Source organism: Malurus melanocephalus, unplaced genomic scaffold (assembly GCF_030028575.1).
Source record: "Malurus melanocephalus ecotype Western Australia unplaced genomic scaffold, MMel_1.1 scaffold_112, whole genome shotgun sequence".
Classification (NCBI taxonomy): domain Eukaryota; kingdom Metazoa; phylum Chordata; class Aves; order Passeriformes; family Maluridae; genus Malurus; species Malurus melanocephalus.
In genome coordinates, this window is record NW_026623344.1 from 2,060,945 (window position 1) to 2,074,468 (window position 13,524).

The window sequence follows — 13,524 nt, forward strand, 5'->3', positions numbered from 1 at the left end:
TAACAAAAACTGTAGTGAGAAAAACCCAAACCCCAACAACATAACAACTAAAAGACTCTCTCTGAAAAAAATTCCAAATACTACTTGTCTCTGAGAATCATGGATTCATTTTTGCCTTTTAAGCATTTGAAATACTGTTCATGTCTTTTTTTTTAAAGGAGAAATTTGAAATAAAAAATGTTTGGAAACCAGTTTTTAATGTGATTTTTTTGTATTGARTAGATTTCTCCTAATTTTTGGGGCAGTGCATAGGCTTGGATACTGTTTGAATGTATCTTTGTCTTTATCTCCTGCATCTTCCTCTTTCTCCTAAGTCTTTACAAGGGAGCATTTTGGACTATTCACTGTGTGGTTTTTTCCCTCTACTTTTGTTTTTTTTTTGTTCTCTGCTTCCCAAAGTAAATTTGCTCAATTGTTTTGGCTTTATTCCATTATCATCCTACCCACCAGAACAAGATTGTGAGTAGAGCTGAAATACACATACTTAAAAAGCCACTTAATTCTTTTTCCTCTGTGTTTTCTTGGTAAATTCTGTAAGATGATAGTACCCCACAGTGTAATATTAAAAATGCCACTTGCRATGCTGGTAATACCATGGAGTGATATTAACAGTCTGGAGGCTGATACTGGTCAACAAGAGAAAACTGAAAACCAGAACTTTAAAAGAGTTTGGATTTAGAAAAAAAAAAAAAAAAATTCTATAGATAACAACAGCCTCTTCCACAGCCTTTCAGCCTGTCAGAAATGCCAAGTGTATGCCTTTGTTTTTGCTTAGCAGCTACACAGATCTCATCGCTGCAAAAGGTTTTATTTCTCTATTTCCCCACGATCTGGTACAAAAATGCTTTTAGGAGTGGTGCAGTAGGGAACAATTGTAGCCTGCAATACAACATTTTTAYATTTTCTGAAGAGTGTCAGTCCTGAATGTCATTTAAAATCTTSACTGTCTTTGTGTGCAGGTGCAACCTTCCTCCTCTATCCAGTGAATACAGCAAGGATGTTGGATCCAAAACCCAGCTGGTGACTGCAAATCCCAGTATAATTCAGAAAAGGTAGAGASCATATTTTTCCTTTTCTGGTTGGGGGTAGACAAGAATGCTTCATCTGTGTTATAGAAATTAGTGCATCAGAGTTGTGTTCTTAATAATAATCTGAACCTGGAAGGGGATCTGGAAAAGGTGAAATAGGCAATGGCTTGGTGTTAGGTGAAATAATTAAAGAATAAACCTCTGATATTTTCACTATAAGCAGGGAAACTAAGGGAGATATGTTCTGCTGGGTGCCCCAAACTACTCTGCTGGTCAAGCCAGCTGGCTGCAGCATCCCACAGTTAATGAAGATGCTAATTTGGATTTCTCTTTGTTTCAGCAAAGTTAACCTCTGGTTCGTCGCTGCCTTTGCATTATTTGTTTGAATCTGACTTACAGAGTRTAAAAGGGGTTAGGATGGAGCTACTTGGCAGGGGTGTGATCATACAAGCTTTGCTTTCTTAGGAAACTGGGACAAATTTGTGTTGTTTATTAGAGTTGGTTGAAATTTTTCAAATGTCAGTAGCTGATGAGAGTGGGGAAGAGGGAGTGGGGTGGGGAAAAATGTCAGTGCCATCTCTCTGATTTTGCCTTCCTGAATTTTAATTACCATATTCTTTGTTTGTCATCCGGAATGAGGTAGGCTGTTCTCAGGCAGAAAAGAATCTGGTAGTAACCTGCCATGTTCACTGCAAAACAGGAGAGAAAAGATATAAACCAAAGGGATGAGCAGGAAGTGATTAGGCACAAAGGAATGTATAATGTGAGTACTGGGAGGTGAAGGATTGTGAAAGGAAGCAAAGCAGGGAAATTAAATACATGGTAGAAAGCCAGGTGTTTTAAAAAGAAGAAAAGCACTGGCTTGGAAATTTTGATGGTATTTAAATGTAATATTTTTCCTCTCTTTCAGAATTGAAGGATTCTCTAGTTTTGTGTGTGGAAGAGATGACAGTCTTTGACAGAGTAGAACAGAGAGGGTGAGCAAGAGGGAAATGGAGTAATAATGAGCTTCAAGAGCTGATTGCAGGCAGAGAGTGCCTGAGTAGGAGAAGGCACAGAAATGCTTGTGGGACGAGATCAAAGCAAACCAAGCAGAAATGGCAGAGGATGGCACCAGGGGCCAGGCAAAATGAGAGAGTTACTCAGGGGAATGGACCTGAAGATGGGGCATCTGAAAATCCTGTGGTGTGTAGATGGCTAATTGATTTTTGAAGTGGAATGAAATGGCCAGAACATCCCATCAAGGAAAGATCAGTTTGGCCATGGAGTTTTGGATGAAATGAAGAGGAGGAGTGGATTACTGAACTCAGGCATATTTGTTTTGCACCATCCCCTCCATTGAGGCCTGAAGCAGARAGCTGACTGTAGTTACTATTTTTGAACAGAAAAGGAAAAGGGTTTTAGTGATGCTTTGAGGAGACTGTGGAGCTGCATGGGAGAGACCGTGGAGTTTTCCAGCAAGAGGGGAAGGATGGAATGAGCAGATGGTTKAAGAAGCAGATGGAGAGAGTGAGGTGCTACTTTGTGAGGGGTGGATATCACAAGGAGGAGCGGAGTGGGGTGGCAAATGGGAAAAAAGGAAGACAAGAAGGAATTGGGATTGTGATCAATGTCAGTTTTCAAAGTGAGTGGACAGTAATTACGATGCAAGACCTTGGATGAGAGAGTAACATGGATTGTGTATTGATTAGGGGGAGATACACAACCAGTAACTGAGAATGACACAGGGARCAAATTCATAGCACTGAAAATTGGCAGAAGCCTCCTTTGATGCTTTGCTTCCTCTGCCTGGTCAGGAAAAAATAGTTTAATTTTAATTTTTTTTTTTAAATAATTGACTGATGTTTCCTGTGTGCTGCCCAAAGTTATTTTATCTCCTATATGTTAAGTTAGAGGAGGGGAAAAAAGGTTAAATCTTGAAAGTTAAAACAGAAAAAAAAAAAAGTCTACAACTCTGTCATTACTTCTCATGGAAAGAAACTTTTTAAGGAATTAAGGYTGCATATATGTCCAGACTTCCATGAAATCCAAAGACATGCATATTTGTGACTGATATATCTGTTTCTAAGCTGAGGRTTAGCTGTCATCACATAATGGTATCATTCATTGTCATTCCTCCCCTCTCCTCTTGTCCTTCCTTGAAGTATGTTGATATTGATGAGCCTTGACATCTCAATTATCTCTCGAGTGTCTTATGGCAAGTCTAGTCAATTGGTCCTGCAAYACCATTCATGGTTTCTAAAAGATTTACCCTAACCAGATGATTTATGGTGATGAATGTTCAGTAGGGCAAAGTTTTCATACCAGGGATGTGAAAGCAATTTTCTGTGTGGTTCTCAAATCAGAATTAATGCCTTTAGAAAATCAGGTTGTTGCAGTAATTTTTGCAGAGATACCACCGTTTCCCTCTCGATTTAGCACCTTAGGATGGAAGAGTTACAATTTTAATCTAGGAGTACCTTGACTTTTAAAATAACTTCTAAACAATGCTTTTTGCAAAGCGTACAGATCAAGTCCCTGCTCTGTTTTCAGCACAAATTGTGACTGTGCAGGTAGTATAGTTTTCACTTGTGAAATATTTTGCTCCGTTCTCATTTGGATTTGAAAAATGATGGGGAATGTCCTACCCTAACTTCAATTAGAAAAATACAGGAGAACTGACAATAGGTGTACTGCAGTAGGAATTTTCCTGTCTGACTAAGAGACATCTATGTGTGATGACTGTCCCAGTTTCTTTTTTTTTGTCTAGAATTTTTGACAGRCATCTCTCTTCAGTTAATATTGGAACTCACTGTCCTTCGCTCCTGYGTGAAACTCCTTTTTCCACTTTGTATTCAAAAACTAACTTTTCTGTCAAAGCCTATGTTGAGGTTGCAGTTGGGATTGAAATGTTGCATAAAGCTGTTCCTGGGGTCAAGGTGACCTCGCCCATCCTCTGCCCCTCAGTACTGCTGTGGACTGCAATCCCACATCTTGGATGTTTCCAGTTCATTCCCCTACCATCCTGTTCAGCTTGGCTTTAGCTGCAGGGAACCGCTTTGTAGGCAGAAGACAATTTAATATTTGTCCYGGGTTTTATTTTCTTTCCAAGAGTRGCTGCYGTAAGTCCCTSTTAGGAAAAAGGCAGTGCAGTAGTGAGACTTGTGACGTGCCTACAGCCATTCTTAAGATTCTGGGAAAAATCAACAAGGTTATGTCACCTACAGAGGTWRTTTCCATRTTCTAAACACTTGTCTACAGCTCTRGMGAAGGACGAGTCAGTAAAAATAAAAATGCTTAAGAGGCAATGAGAATTTCTGACTAATGGCATAAGATTTTTAACTAAGAAATACAAAGAGTTTGTGGATGTGGATATTATCTGTTTCTATAATYATTGGATCTGGGCTGTTTAGGAGAAGCAAATTTTATGAATTTCTTATCATCTTCAACAACTCTTGCAAATGTCATATAATAATACTTTGTCTAAAMTTCTAATTAAATCAGCAAACAAGTGCTGTTGGCAGCAGTATTCCTTTCTAGTGCCATGTCTGCTTATCTGTCTAACCTATGTACACTTATATCATCAAYAACATGGATGTAATACTCCAATTAGATTTTTTCCAGCATTCAGGGAGTTGTAGASCATCTGATATTTGTTGGGGAGTGTTTTATCTGTGAGCTACATGTTTCTGGCCTGTGTGGAAATAAGAACTTCTGYCACTGAATGGGAACATTCTCGTTTCAGTTAATTAATTCACCTTTTTGATTTCTGTGATATTTGACAATTTTTTGCTACATCCAATGTCTTGCACTAAAGCAYGATGAAGGAATGAGACTAAAGACTAACAAATGGAATGATCCTGTCTCTGAGCTTGGACATGCCAGTTAAATATTGCTGCTGTTTATTAGGTTCCCATGGATTTTGAGTGGGATTACATTTGCCTTCCGGTGTTCCTTACATTTTAGAGATAACTAATAATCTTTTCTGGATTCAGTTCTGAAGACATCTTTGAATCCAGCTGACACTATTAAGAATAAAAAGATGGAACTGAAGCAATAATTTAATTTKATAAAAGCTTCCTTCATCTTTGATTAAAAAAATGTACAGTTTTATGCCTGTTGCTTACACTCATGAAAATGGTTCATGAGAATTCCTCTTCACTGTGTTTCCATGTAAAAGCTACATRTTCTGTTCCTAGGTAGTTACATTATTGTTTGGTAATTGCAGAAGRTCAGAAAAAGAAAGATAGAAACCTACCCATAAAATATGTTCTTGAAGGAAAATCCTTTGTGTTTATCTTGTCCTTTCTTTGGAAGTCAAGTGATGAAAAGATCTTTCCCTGTAAAGTCAATTGGTCACCAGATATTAAATACTTCATATAGAGTTTCTTTTTTTAGTCCTGGTGTCTAAATATATCTTAGATTACTTCATTAAGGAAAAGTCCAAAGTGATAATAAGAATAATTCTTTCAATTCACATTTTATGTTATGTTTTAATTATTTCAATTCACATTCTTCAAGAATCTCTGAACATCTTGCCAACAGCAAGGGGATAAATATCTTGGAAGTACTTCTTAAGAGGCAAGACTCTGAWAAACTCTTCTGTATATGGAGATGGCCTGAAGCCCTATTTGCTGATAATCAATTTTTTCCCTTCTCTAATATAAAGTTTCTTCCAAAACCTTTACAAGTGATGCCTTAATTTCTCTTTGTGAGGAAAATCTTTTTTTGTCCTTGTTTGAACAGAAARGGAAGTGAAACTGTGGGGATGGAGGGGACTGGCCCAATGTTACCATCAGAGGCAGGAAAGAAAAATTCCAGAAATTTCTGGTTTGCTTTTGTGTTTTCTTAGCTGATGAAYAGAAATGTATGGAGTTGGAAAAAAGCCTGCTGTGACTATAACAGTTCATTGCTATTATAGCCATGCTTTGACCCCATTTAAATAAATGGCTTTTACTCTCTTATCCACCCAATCTCAACCACAAAATACATCAATGAGCAAGAAGAAGAGTTCCAGGAATCCTTAGCCCTAAGGAAAGGACTGTTGGATTTAGAGGTGTCTCAAAATGCAACATTGGTTTCAAAGAGAAAGGTCCRATGCTGTTGCTGAGATGAAAAACAATGGAGTGAAATTTTGGGTTAGGGAAATGGGAACTTGGAGTAAAAGTTGTTTAATCTGGTAGGAGAAAAGAGGGGAGGAGGGAAGACTGAGGAAAGTAGGAAGAATTTTCCAYGGGTACACTTAGGGATGATACCTCACCAGAGAAGTCTCTGTGACACAGTAATTTAAAGGGCAAATTGATGTGGGGATGAAATGGGAAATTATAAATGAGGTCTCATAAAATCATGGTTTGATGSTTTCTCTTTAACAAAAATAAATATTTTATTAGTAGTTGTCATAAAGCAGAGATAGAATATACCAGGATTAAAATAATCCATTTGGATTTGTGATTGAAATATCCTCARATTTCAGTTCTGCTGTGTGTTTATTGTAGGTTTAGAGAGCTTTGGGGTGCATTACTTTACACACGCATTTGTAGGGCTCTTGTCCTATACTGGGATTTTGATGATAATCATCATTATCTCTATTGTGAATGATATTTTAATTGCAAAATCTTTGCCTTACCAAAATCATCAGTGCTTGCCCATCTGTGGGGATATTCATTAACACATTGTCTCACACATTTTCATTTTCTTGGCACACCATGGCAGGAAGACTGTTGCTTTTCATTCCTCCCCCCTCTCCCACCTCCTAGTGTCTTCTTCAGACCACTGTATSCAAGAGCCTGCCAGCACCACCAAACAGAGAGACAACCAGCTGTCTGATTTTCCATTATTAGATTTGTGAAATGGGAAAGCTATATCTTCCTTGAGCAAGTAATGCTTTTAATTAGGGTGATTTTTTTTTCCATCCTTATATTCCTGCCAGATTTGGTGGTGCAGAGGGATTCAAATAAATATATAATGTGTGGCCTGAAGGGCCATCAGTTCCTTTGCATCTTCCACCAGAGAGCTTAATAACAGGAATTCCTCTGCAAGAGGGTAAGAGGACCTSAAAATGTGGATGGTGGTGACAGGAAGACTGTTTAGTGGAAAAAAAGTCTTACTGTCTGTGATGCTCCTGGTGTGGTTTCAATTCTTCCAAATGTAAATGGAGAAAACACAGAGCAGAGGTGTCTGCATTTTAGGGTGGGATGTGAGAGGCTGTTGTGATTATTTGTAAACAAGCAAGACTCTTCTTTCAATTTCTGACTAAGCAGAACCACAAAGGCTTCTCCTGGATCCCACACAGGACATATCAAGGGATGGCGTGTTGATTTGAGCTCTACTGCCTGTCAGTTTTGTCATCCCTGTGAGACAGAAYATTTTCAGTGCATTTGCTTTTGTTAATTAAAGCCTGAATATCTGGGGAATAATCATAAAATAAGCTCAGGCTTGCATGAGTTTAAATTTGAAAAATTAGAATACAAAGCTAGATCAGAGTGTGTAGACAGCTTGTAATGTTGAACTGTGTTATTAACAGCTGATAAAAGATGGAGCTGTAAAGTGGGAGTATAAAAGATCTCCAATAGAGTAATTCTAACACTCTCCCTTGAGTACGTGAACATACAGTTGTAAGATTTGACACTGCTGATTTTGGCAGCTGTCTATGCATTTGGATCACTTGTGCACTTCTCACTGRGGCAGGAGGGGTGCTAAAATTAGACCTTCAAGGTTCTGACTTTAAGTCAAATTGCATGCTAAAATTAAGGGTTTATTTCATCTGAGTTTTGAAACAACACAGAAGAGATTTTTCCAGTGTCTTAGAATAAGAATTTTTAGCTACTTTATGAAATTTTTGTGTAGGAAATCTTACTGTTGTTTGTAACTTCATATGTGCCAGCCCTTATGGCTGGCTTGCCTGAGGGGGTATGGATTCTTTGTACTTTAGAAGGAAAAAGAAATTAACCTTTCAGACTAGAATGTTCCACTGTGATTTTCCTATATTTTTTGCTTTTTCTAGAAGAACAGCAAACAATGTGCAAAATGACAACCTGATGTAGTGAAAGGTGTTCCTGCCCACTGCAGTGGGGTTGGAAACAGGTGACCTTTAAGGTCCCTTCCAACCCAAATAATTTTATGATTATCTAAAAACACATATATTATTAAATTTCTAATTAATTTATTCTATTACATTGTGGGAGGATGTTGAATCTTGTGTGGTAATTATTACATCTGCTACTATTGGCAGGCCTTACTTACAAACAAGACAGTGTTTCTGCCTGGGTTTGTGCCCAAAGCAATGTTTCTAATTAGTAGCAGTGGTGAATTTGTAYTCAGAATACTCTTAGCTGAATATTTCGGTGCCCTGCCTGTTTCATACAGCAGGCTGGCATTGAGTAACACTGATAGGAAGCGCAGTGTAGAACAGAGAACTGAGCCTSTTTCCATGGCAAAAGTTCATCCTGTGGTTTTAAATATTATGGCTCATTTAAAACTTCAGTCGAAATTTCCTTCCCCATTCCAATCTGACTCTTATCAGGTTCAGTCTCTGCTCTCTTGTGCTACCTAGTAATGAAGTACTGTAAATCAGTAATGTGCACTTACACCAGATGGTTGTATTTACTACCCAGCTAAGAGGAAATCATCTAATGTTACCTTTTCCAACCCAATTCCAGGCAGACACTGGCTAACACTTTTAAATCCCCACATCTAAGCATGTAATTTGTAAAATTYGTCTTGCTCTGTGGAGATTTTCATCGCCTACGTGACTCACCCAAGTCTTGGCAGTGCTGCAAATACACAATAAAAGCAGCTACCACCTTGGTAGGTTTGGGATGAAATATTTTTTAAAGCTAATCTTGAGGAGGATTCACAGAATTATGGAATGGCATAGGCTGTGAGGGAGATCAGCCTCTGCTCAAGCAAGGCCACTTAGTCCTGGCAGTSCACTAATTCCTTCAGAGATTTTTAGGAAAAATCTTGAAATCTGGTCTGTAGACATACTCATAGCATTTTTCTACTCACTCCTAATGACAATAGTAAAGACTTTCAAAAATAGCAAAAGACAAAATAGAATAATCAGAATAAAATGATGAAACATGGCACAGTTCACAGTTATCCTTTCTTTTTGAAAAGCTCAGCTCAGTTGCTGAAATATCTACTTACATTCTACAAGGTAAAAGGGTGTGGTTCTTAGACCCTTCATTAGATTAATTAAACTTGCCCTTGATATGGTAAGGATTTGCTTTTCAGATGTTTCTGTACAATCTCCTACCTTCCATTATGGTTTTGAYAGACTAATGTTTGGGGAAAAAAGCAATCCAAGAAGTAGCCAGATTTGTATCCTGACAGTGAGCTTGTTGAGCAGTAGTCGTAGCAAAGAAACAGTAAGAGTTAAGCTACATTTTTTAAGAAAGCAATTGACTTTTGACAAACAAGAAAAGGCCCTGCAACCAAACACACCATTCTTTCATAGCAGTTGTAGTGACYAATTTTGTGAGACCTGGGCTTTGTAACAGAAGATACAAATATATTCAGCTATATATCAGAGGTTACCTGTTAAATACAATGAAGACCTGGCATCAGTGCCAGGTTTGTTGTGGACTCCTGTTATTCATGGAAGATTGGAAGGTTGAATAGCCAGGGGAAAACCTTGTAAATCTGAATCAAAGGTGGAGCTTCTGTGCTGATCAGAATATGATCATGCTTTGCTGTATGAGCCAGCAAGCTCATTGCTCTCTAAATGGTTCATTCCAGGAGATGGGCAGCTCATCATCTGCTCATGCTCTTCCCATCAGCCTAAAAGGATCAGGATTTCTCACAAAAACCTATCTAACAGAGATTCACCTAACTGAAATCTTTCTACACTCAGTTTACTCTGGGGTGGCCCAGTGGGGGCTTTAGCAGGGATGTGCCAAATAGGTGGCTATCTTAGGAGTCCTAGTTCTGCTCTGTTCTCAGGTCATCCATCCAGGCATGAATCAGCGAGTCCTTGGAGGTAGAACATCACTAAATCCAGGTGTTTTGGCACAATGGGACTTGGATACCACTAAGGAAAACTAGAGGCAGTTCAGAACTGCAGCTCCTTCACAGGCTGTCTCCTGKCTGGGGTCCGCTCCCATCTTGTCCCAGTCATTCTCCCAGGGAAYGACAGCTGAATCTTGTCCTCCTGTGTCAGGCAGGAAGAGCCTTTAGAAAAGCTCTGGAGCTTTTGGGATGAAGGCATGTTCRACAGTGAGCAGCAAGGTTTGAGTTGGCCTTTGGGAAAGGCTTCTGGCTGCTGGTTCTGTGATGGAGAGCACRGACCAAAAGGTTTGTTTGTGGGGTGTGATTTAAAAGATTTGATCTCACTCTGTCCCTCCCGCTTCAGAAGGGGCATTTTTTTGTAAGTTTAAATCAAKCTGTTGTTTACAGACTGGTGCAGAGAAGCATTTAGGAAGGTGGATGAAGTACTCCTGTGCCTCATTTTCAGACAGGATAACAGAAACACGAGGGAGCCATCGCAGACCAACAGTGAATCAGAGTGAAGTCCACAGCAGYGTATCCCTGGTTCTTTGCCCAGTCTTTGATCATAGGTGTTTGCTGAAATAGCTCATGTGAAGAAGTCTTAATGTTCTTGGCTGCTCACACAGTTTCTTTCGTGAGTATTTAAATTGGCATAAAGAGATTAATGAGACCTGCCAGAAAATCTGTTTCTGTCCACAGAGTTGCTAATTGCTGTTCACACACTGTCATGATATTTCAGGGTTTGGTTCTCATCTCTGACGCTTCTTCCTCAGATGCAGAGGTGCACATCAAGTGACAAACTTACTGTCCAAGAAATTTTCCTCTGGCACAGAGTGGCAGGACCCTGAGCATCCCACTTTCCTAGGAGCCAATTATATCCATCAGGGATGTGACTCTTTCTGTTAGTTTTCCACAATAACTGAGCAGACGCAGCAGAGAAGGATGTTCAATATCCTCTTTTTATTTTTGTCAGTGCTCCTGGATGTTGCTGGGTCAGCTAAGTTCCACAGTACTCTTTGCCCTTCCTCTCATTTTGCCTCTTGAAACCTTGCACAAAAAATGTGTCTCTGTGACATGAAGCCTTAAATAACAACCATTAGCAACAGTCCTGGAATCCCAAAGAGAAATAATCATAAATTAATCAGTGGTGGCTATTAATGATATTTACTTGAAATAAAATGGGTGTAAGATATCAATTCTTTTTTTCCCTGTGCTTACTGGTTGCAAAAGGAAAATCTGTCCTATAGTGTGAACTGCCTTTTAAGGGACAGATTGCGTCTTCATATGAAGGGAATTCATGCTTGACAGCTTCCAAATTGTGTTTTGTTGTCTTCAGGTGGCTCTACTGAAGATCTGCTGGCAATGTTTAGATAACAGAGGTATGAGAGCTGAAGCCCTGACCCAGAATTTTCTGTATGAATGTTGCTTGTCTTGCACTGCTCAGAAAGGCTTCTCATTCCCTGAAGGACGYTCAGCGTTCATTGTAGCAGTGACATTCCAGTGGTCAGGGCAGAAACTGGGAAGCAAGGTTTATGTTGTGTGCCAACTATTAGTTGTCAAGAAAGATCTTTCACTTTAGATAATTTGTTTGAGAAATTGGCTGCAATGTTACTGGCAAAGAAGGTAGTTCGTTTTTAGAGTAGGTGTGGAATTCCTGATGACCTTGGTTAGAACTCAAATAACATCCTCTGCATAGAGCTCAAGTGAAACTGCTTTTGCCTTTGCCAACAGGGTGAAGTTCTTAAGATGAGGTGGAGTAGTAGGTAATCTAATTCCCATTTTCTATTTTATGCTTTATTAAACCATTTATTCTGGCTTTCAGTGTAAAGTAACATTGTCTAACTGAGGGTGTGCATGGGGACTAGGTCCAACCTTTGGAAACCTTCTTCTGGAAAGTCTCACTTTCAGTGGAGGAAATGGGGGATAGCTGGTCCAACAGCAAGCATATCTGTGTAGCCAAGTGACTCCTTCCCAGCCCAACAAAGTGACAATTGCTGCTGCTGAAACCAGGGAGGAATGGGGTGGACTGGCGGGCACAGACAAAGGGGAGGAAGAGCTTGGGACTGGTGGGGGAGCGAGTGGTTGGCAGATACAAAAATATAAACCCCAGATCTGCTGCTCCTCTTTCTTGCATTGTGTTTTGCCCTTTCCTCACTGAAGATGTAACACCAGATCTGTGTGGTGGGAAGCCAAACTATGTCAGTGCTGCAGGCTAGTTGGCCTGGATAATGTATGGGATTGATGTGGAGGTAATRTGTGCCCTTAACAAGGCACATATTCCCTCTGTATTACCAATAGATCAGCCATGAGCATCCTTCAGCAGCCTCTTGGCAAGCTGTGAATTCTCATGAGGTTCTTAGCCACTTCTTTTAGTGCAGTTTGACAGAAGTTTTGAGCCATGCAAAGTGACTGAGGGGTTGTGTGCAGAGGCTGTGATCAGTGAGTGCAAGCTGTTCAGGCAGCTCTGACAGCAGCAGCCTCGAGAAAGAGGACATCCTAGGACGTGATGAAGGGACAGCTTTCAGGAGGGTGGCTCACTAATGGAGCCAGGCATATGCTGTCACTGGTTTTCTGTGCATATCCTTTCACTTGGTGAGAAAAATCAGTTCGAACCTCTATTTTCCCCTCCCTTCATACACTTGCTCACAACAGATAAGAAGTGTTCTTTAAAAATATTTGCTGAATCTGTAAACCTAGGACATATTAAGGACAGGGAAGAAAAGGGTGGCTGAAAAAGAATTTTAAGAGCAAACTGTTTATAAGGTAGGAATTCATCAACATCGTGCAGCAGCTGTGGACATGAATGAGAACAACTTGGAGTGTTCAGTGCTCATAGCAAACTGCTTACAAATTGCACAGCACTGGTCATTTCAACAATTAAATAATTTTCAATGGCTTTTTGATGTGCACATGGATCACTCAGTGGGCTTAGGAGCACTTAGTAGCCCTCCTAATAACTCTGGAGTTGGTTTATTTGCTCTGCCATATTCACTTAGCTCTGAGTCATTGTGAGTTGATGCAGAAATTATCTATGAGTCTCTTCTTGATATTTAAATTATATTTTATTAAGCAGCATGCTTCATGGCATATGAGCCTTGACTCAGAGATGTGGCTGGATGAGCCATGCAGGCACAGCTGGAGTTACAGATAATGGATAACATCCTCAGCTGGTGTATTATATCCATATAATTCTGGGGAAGTCAAGGGAGCTACACTAATTCTCACCATCTGAACAGCGAGGGTTCCTGCAATTGCTCTCTTTCTCTCAGCTGCCAAAGCTTATGTTTGTGCCTTTGTGCTGCTCCAACACAACTTAATGATATCCCTTGTGCCTGAATGGGGCAGAGCGCCCTATAAATAGTAGGCTTTGTTTTGAATTGCTGAGTGTTAGTACTGGGAGCTGCCTCTGCCTTTCCTCAAAACTGAGGTGTGTGCACCACTTTTGGAGAACCAGATTTAGGTCATTTGTGTCACTTGTATTTTTTCTTGTACCCTTCACTGGTAATGGAGACAGCACTGACCTCAGGCT

At 39.8% G+C, this 13,524-nt stretch overlaps 1 protein-coding gene across 1 annotated transcript in view; it reads left to right on the forward strand.

The window, feature by feature from the left end:
- The window catches only part of ST8SIA1 (ST8 alpha-N-acetyl-neuraminide alpha-2,8-sialyltransferase 1), a 96,024-nt gene that overhangs the window by 57,162 nt on the left and 25,338 nt on the right, over nt 1-13,524 (forward strand). Inside the window, exon 4 of the mRNA XM_057369536.1 lies at nt 960-1,052. Within this exon, the coding sequence (XP_057225519.1) occupies nt 960-1,052 (93 nt within the window). The remainder of the gene's footprint in view (nt 1-959; nt 1,053-13,524) is intronic.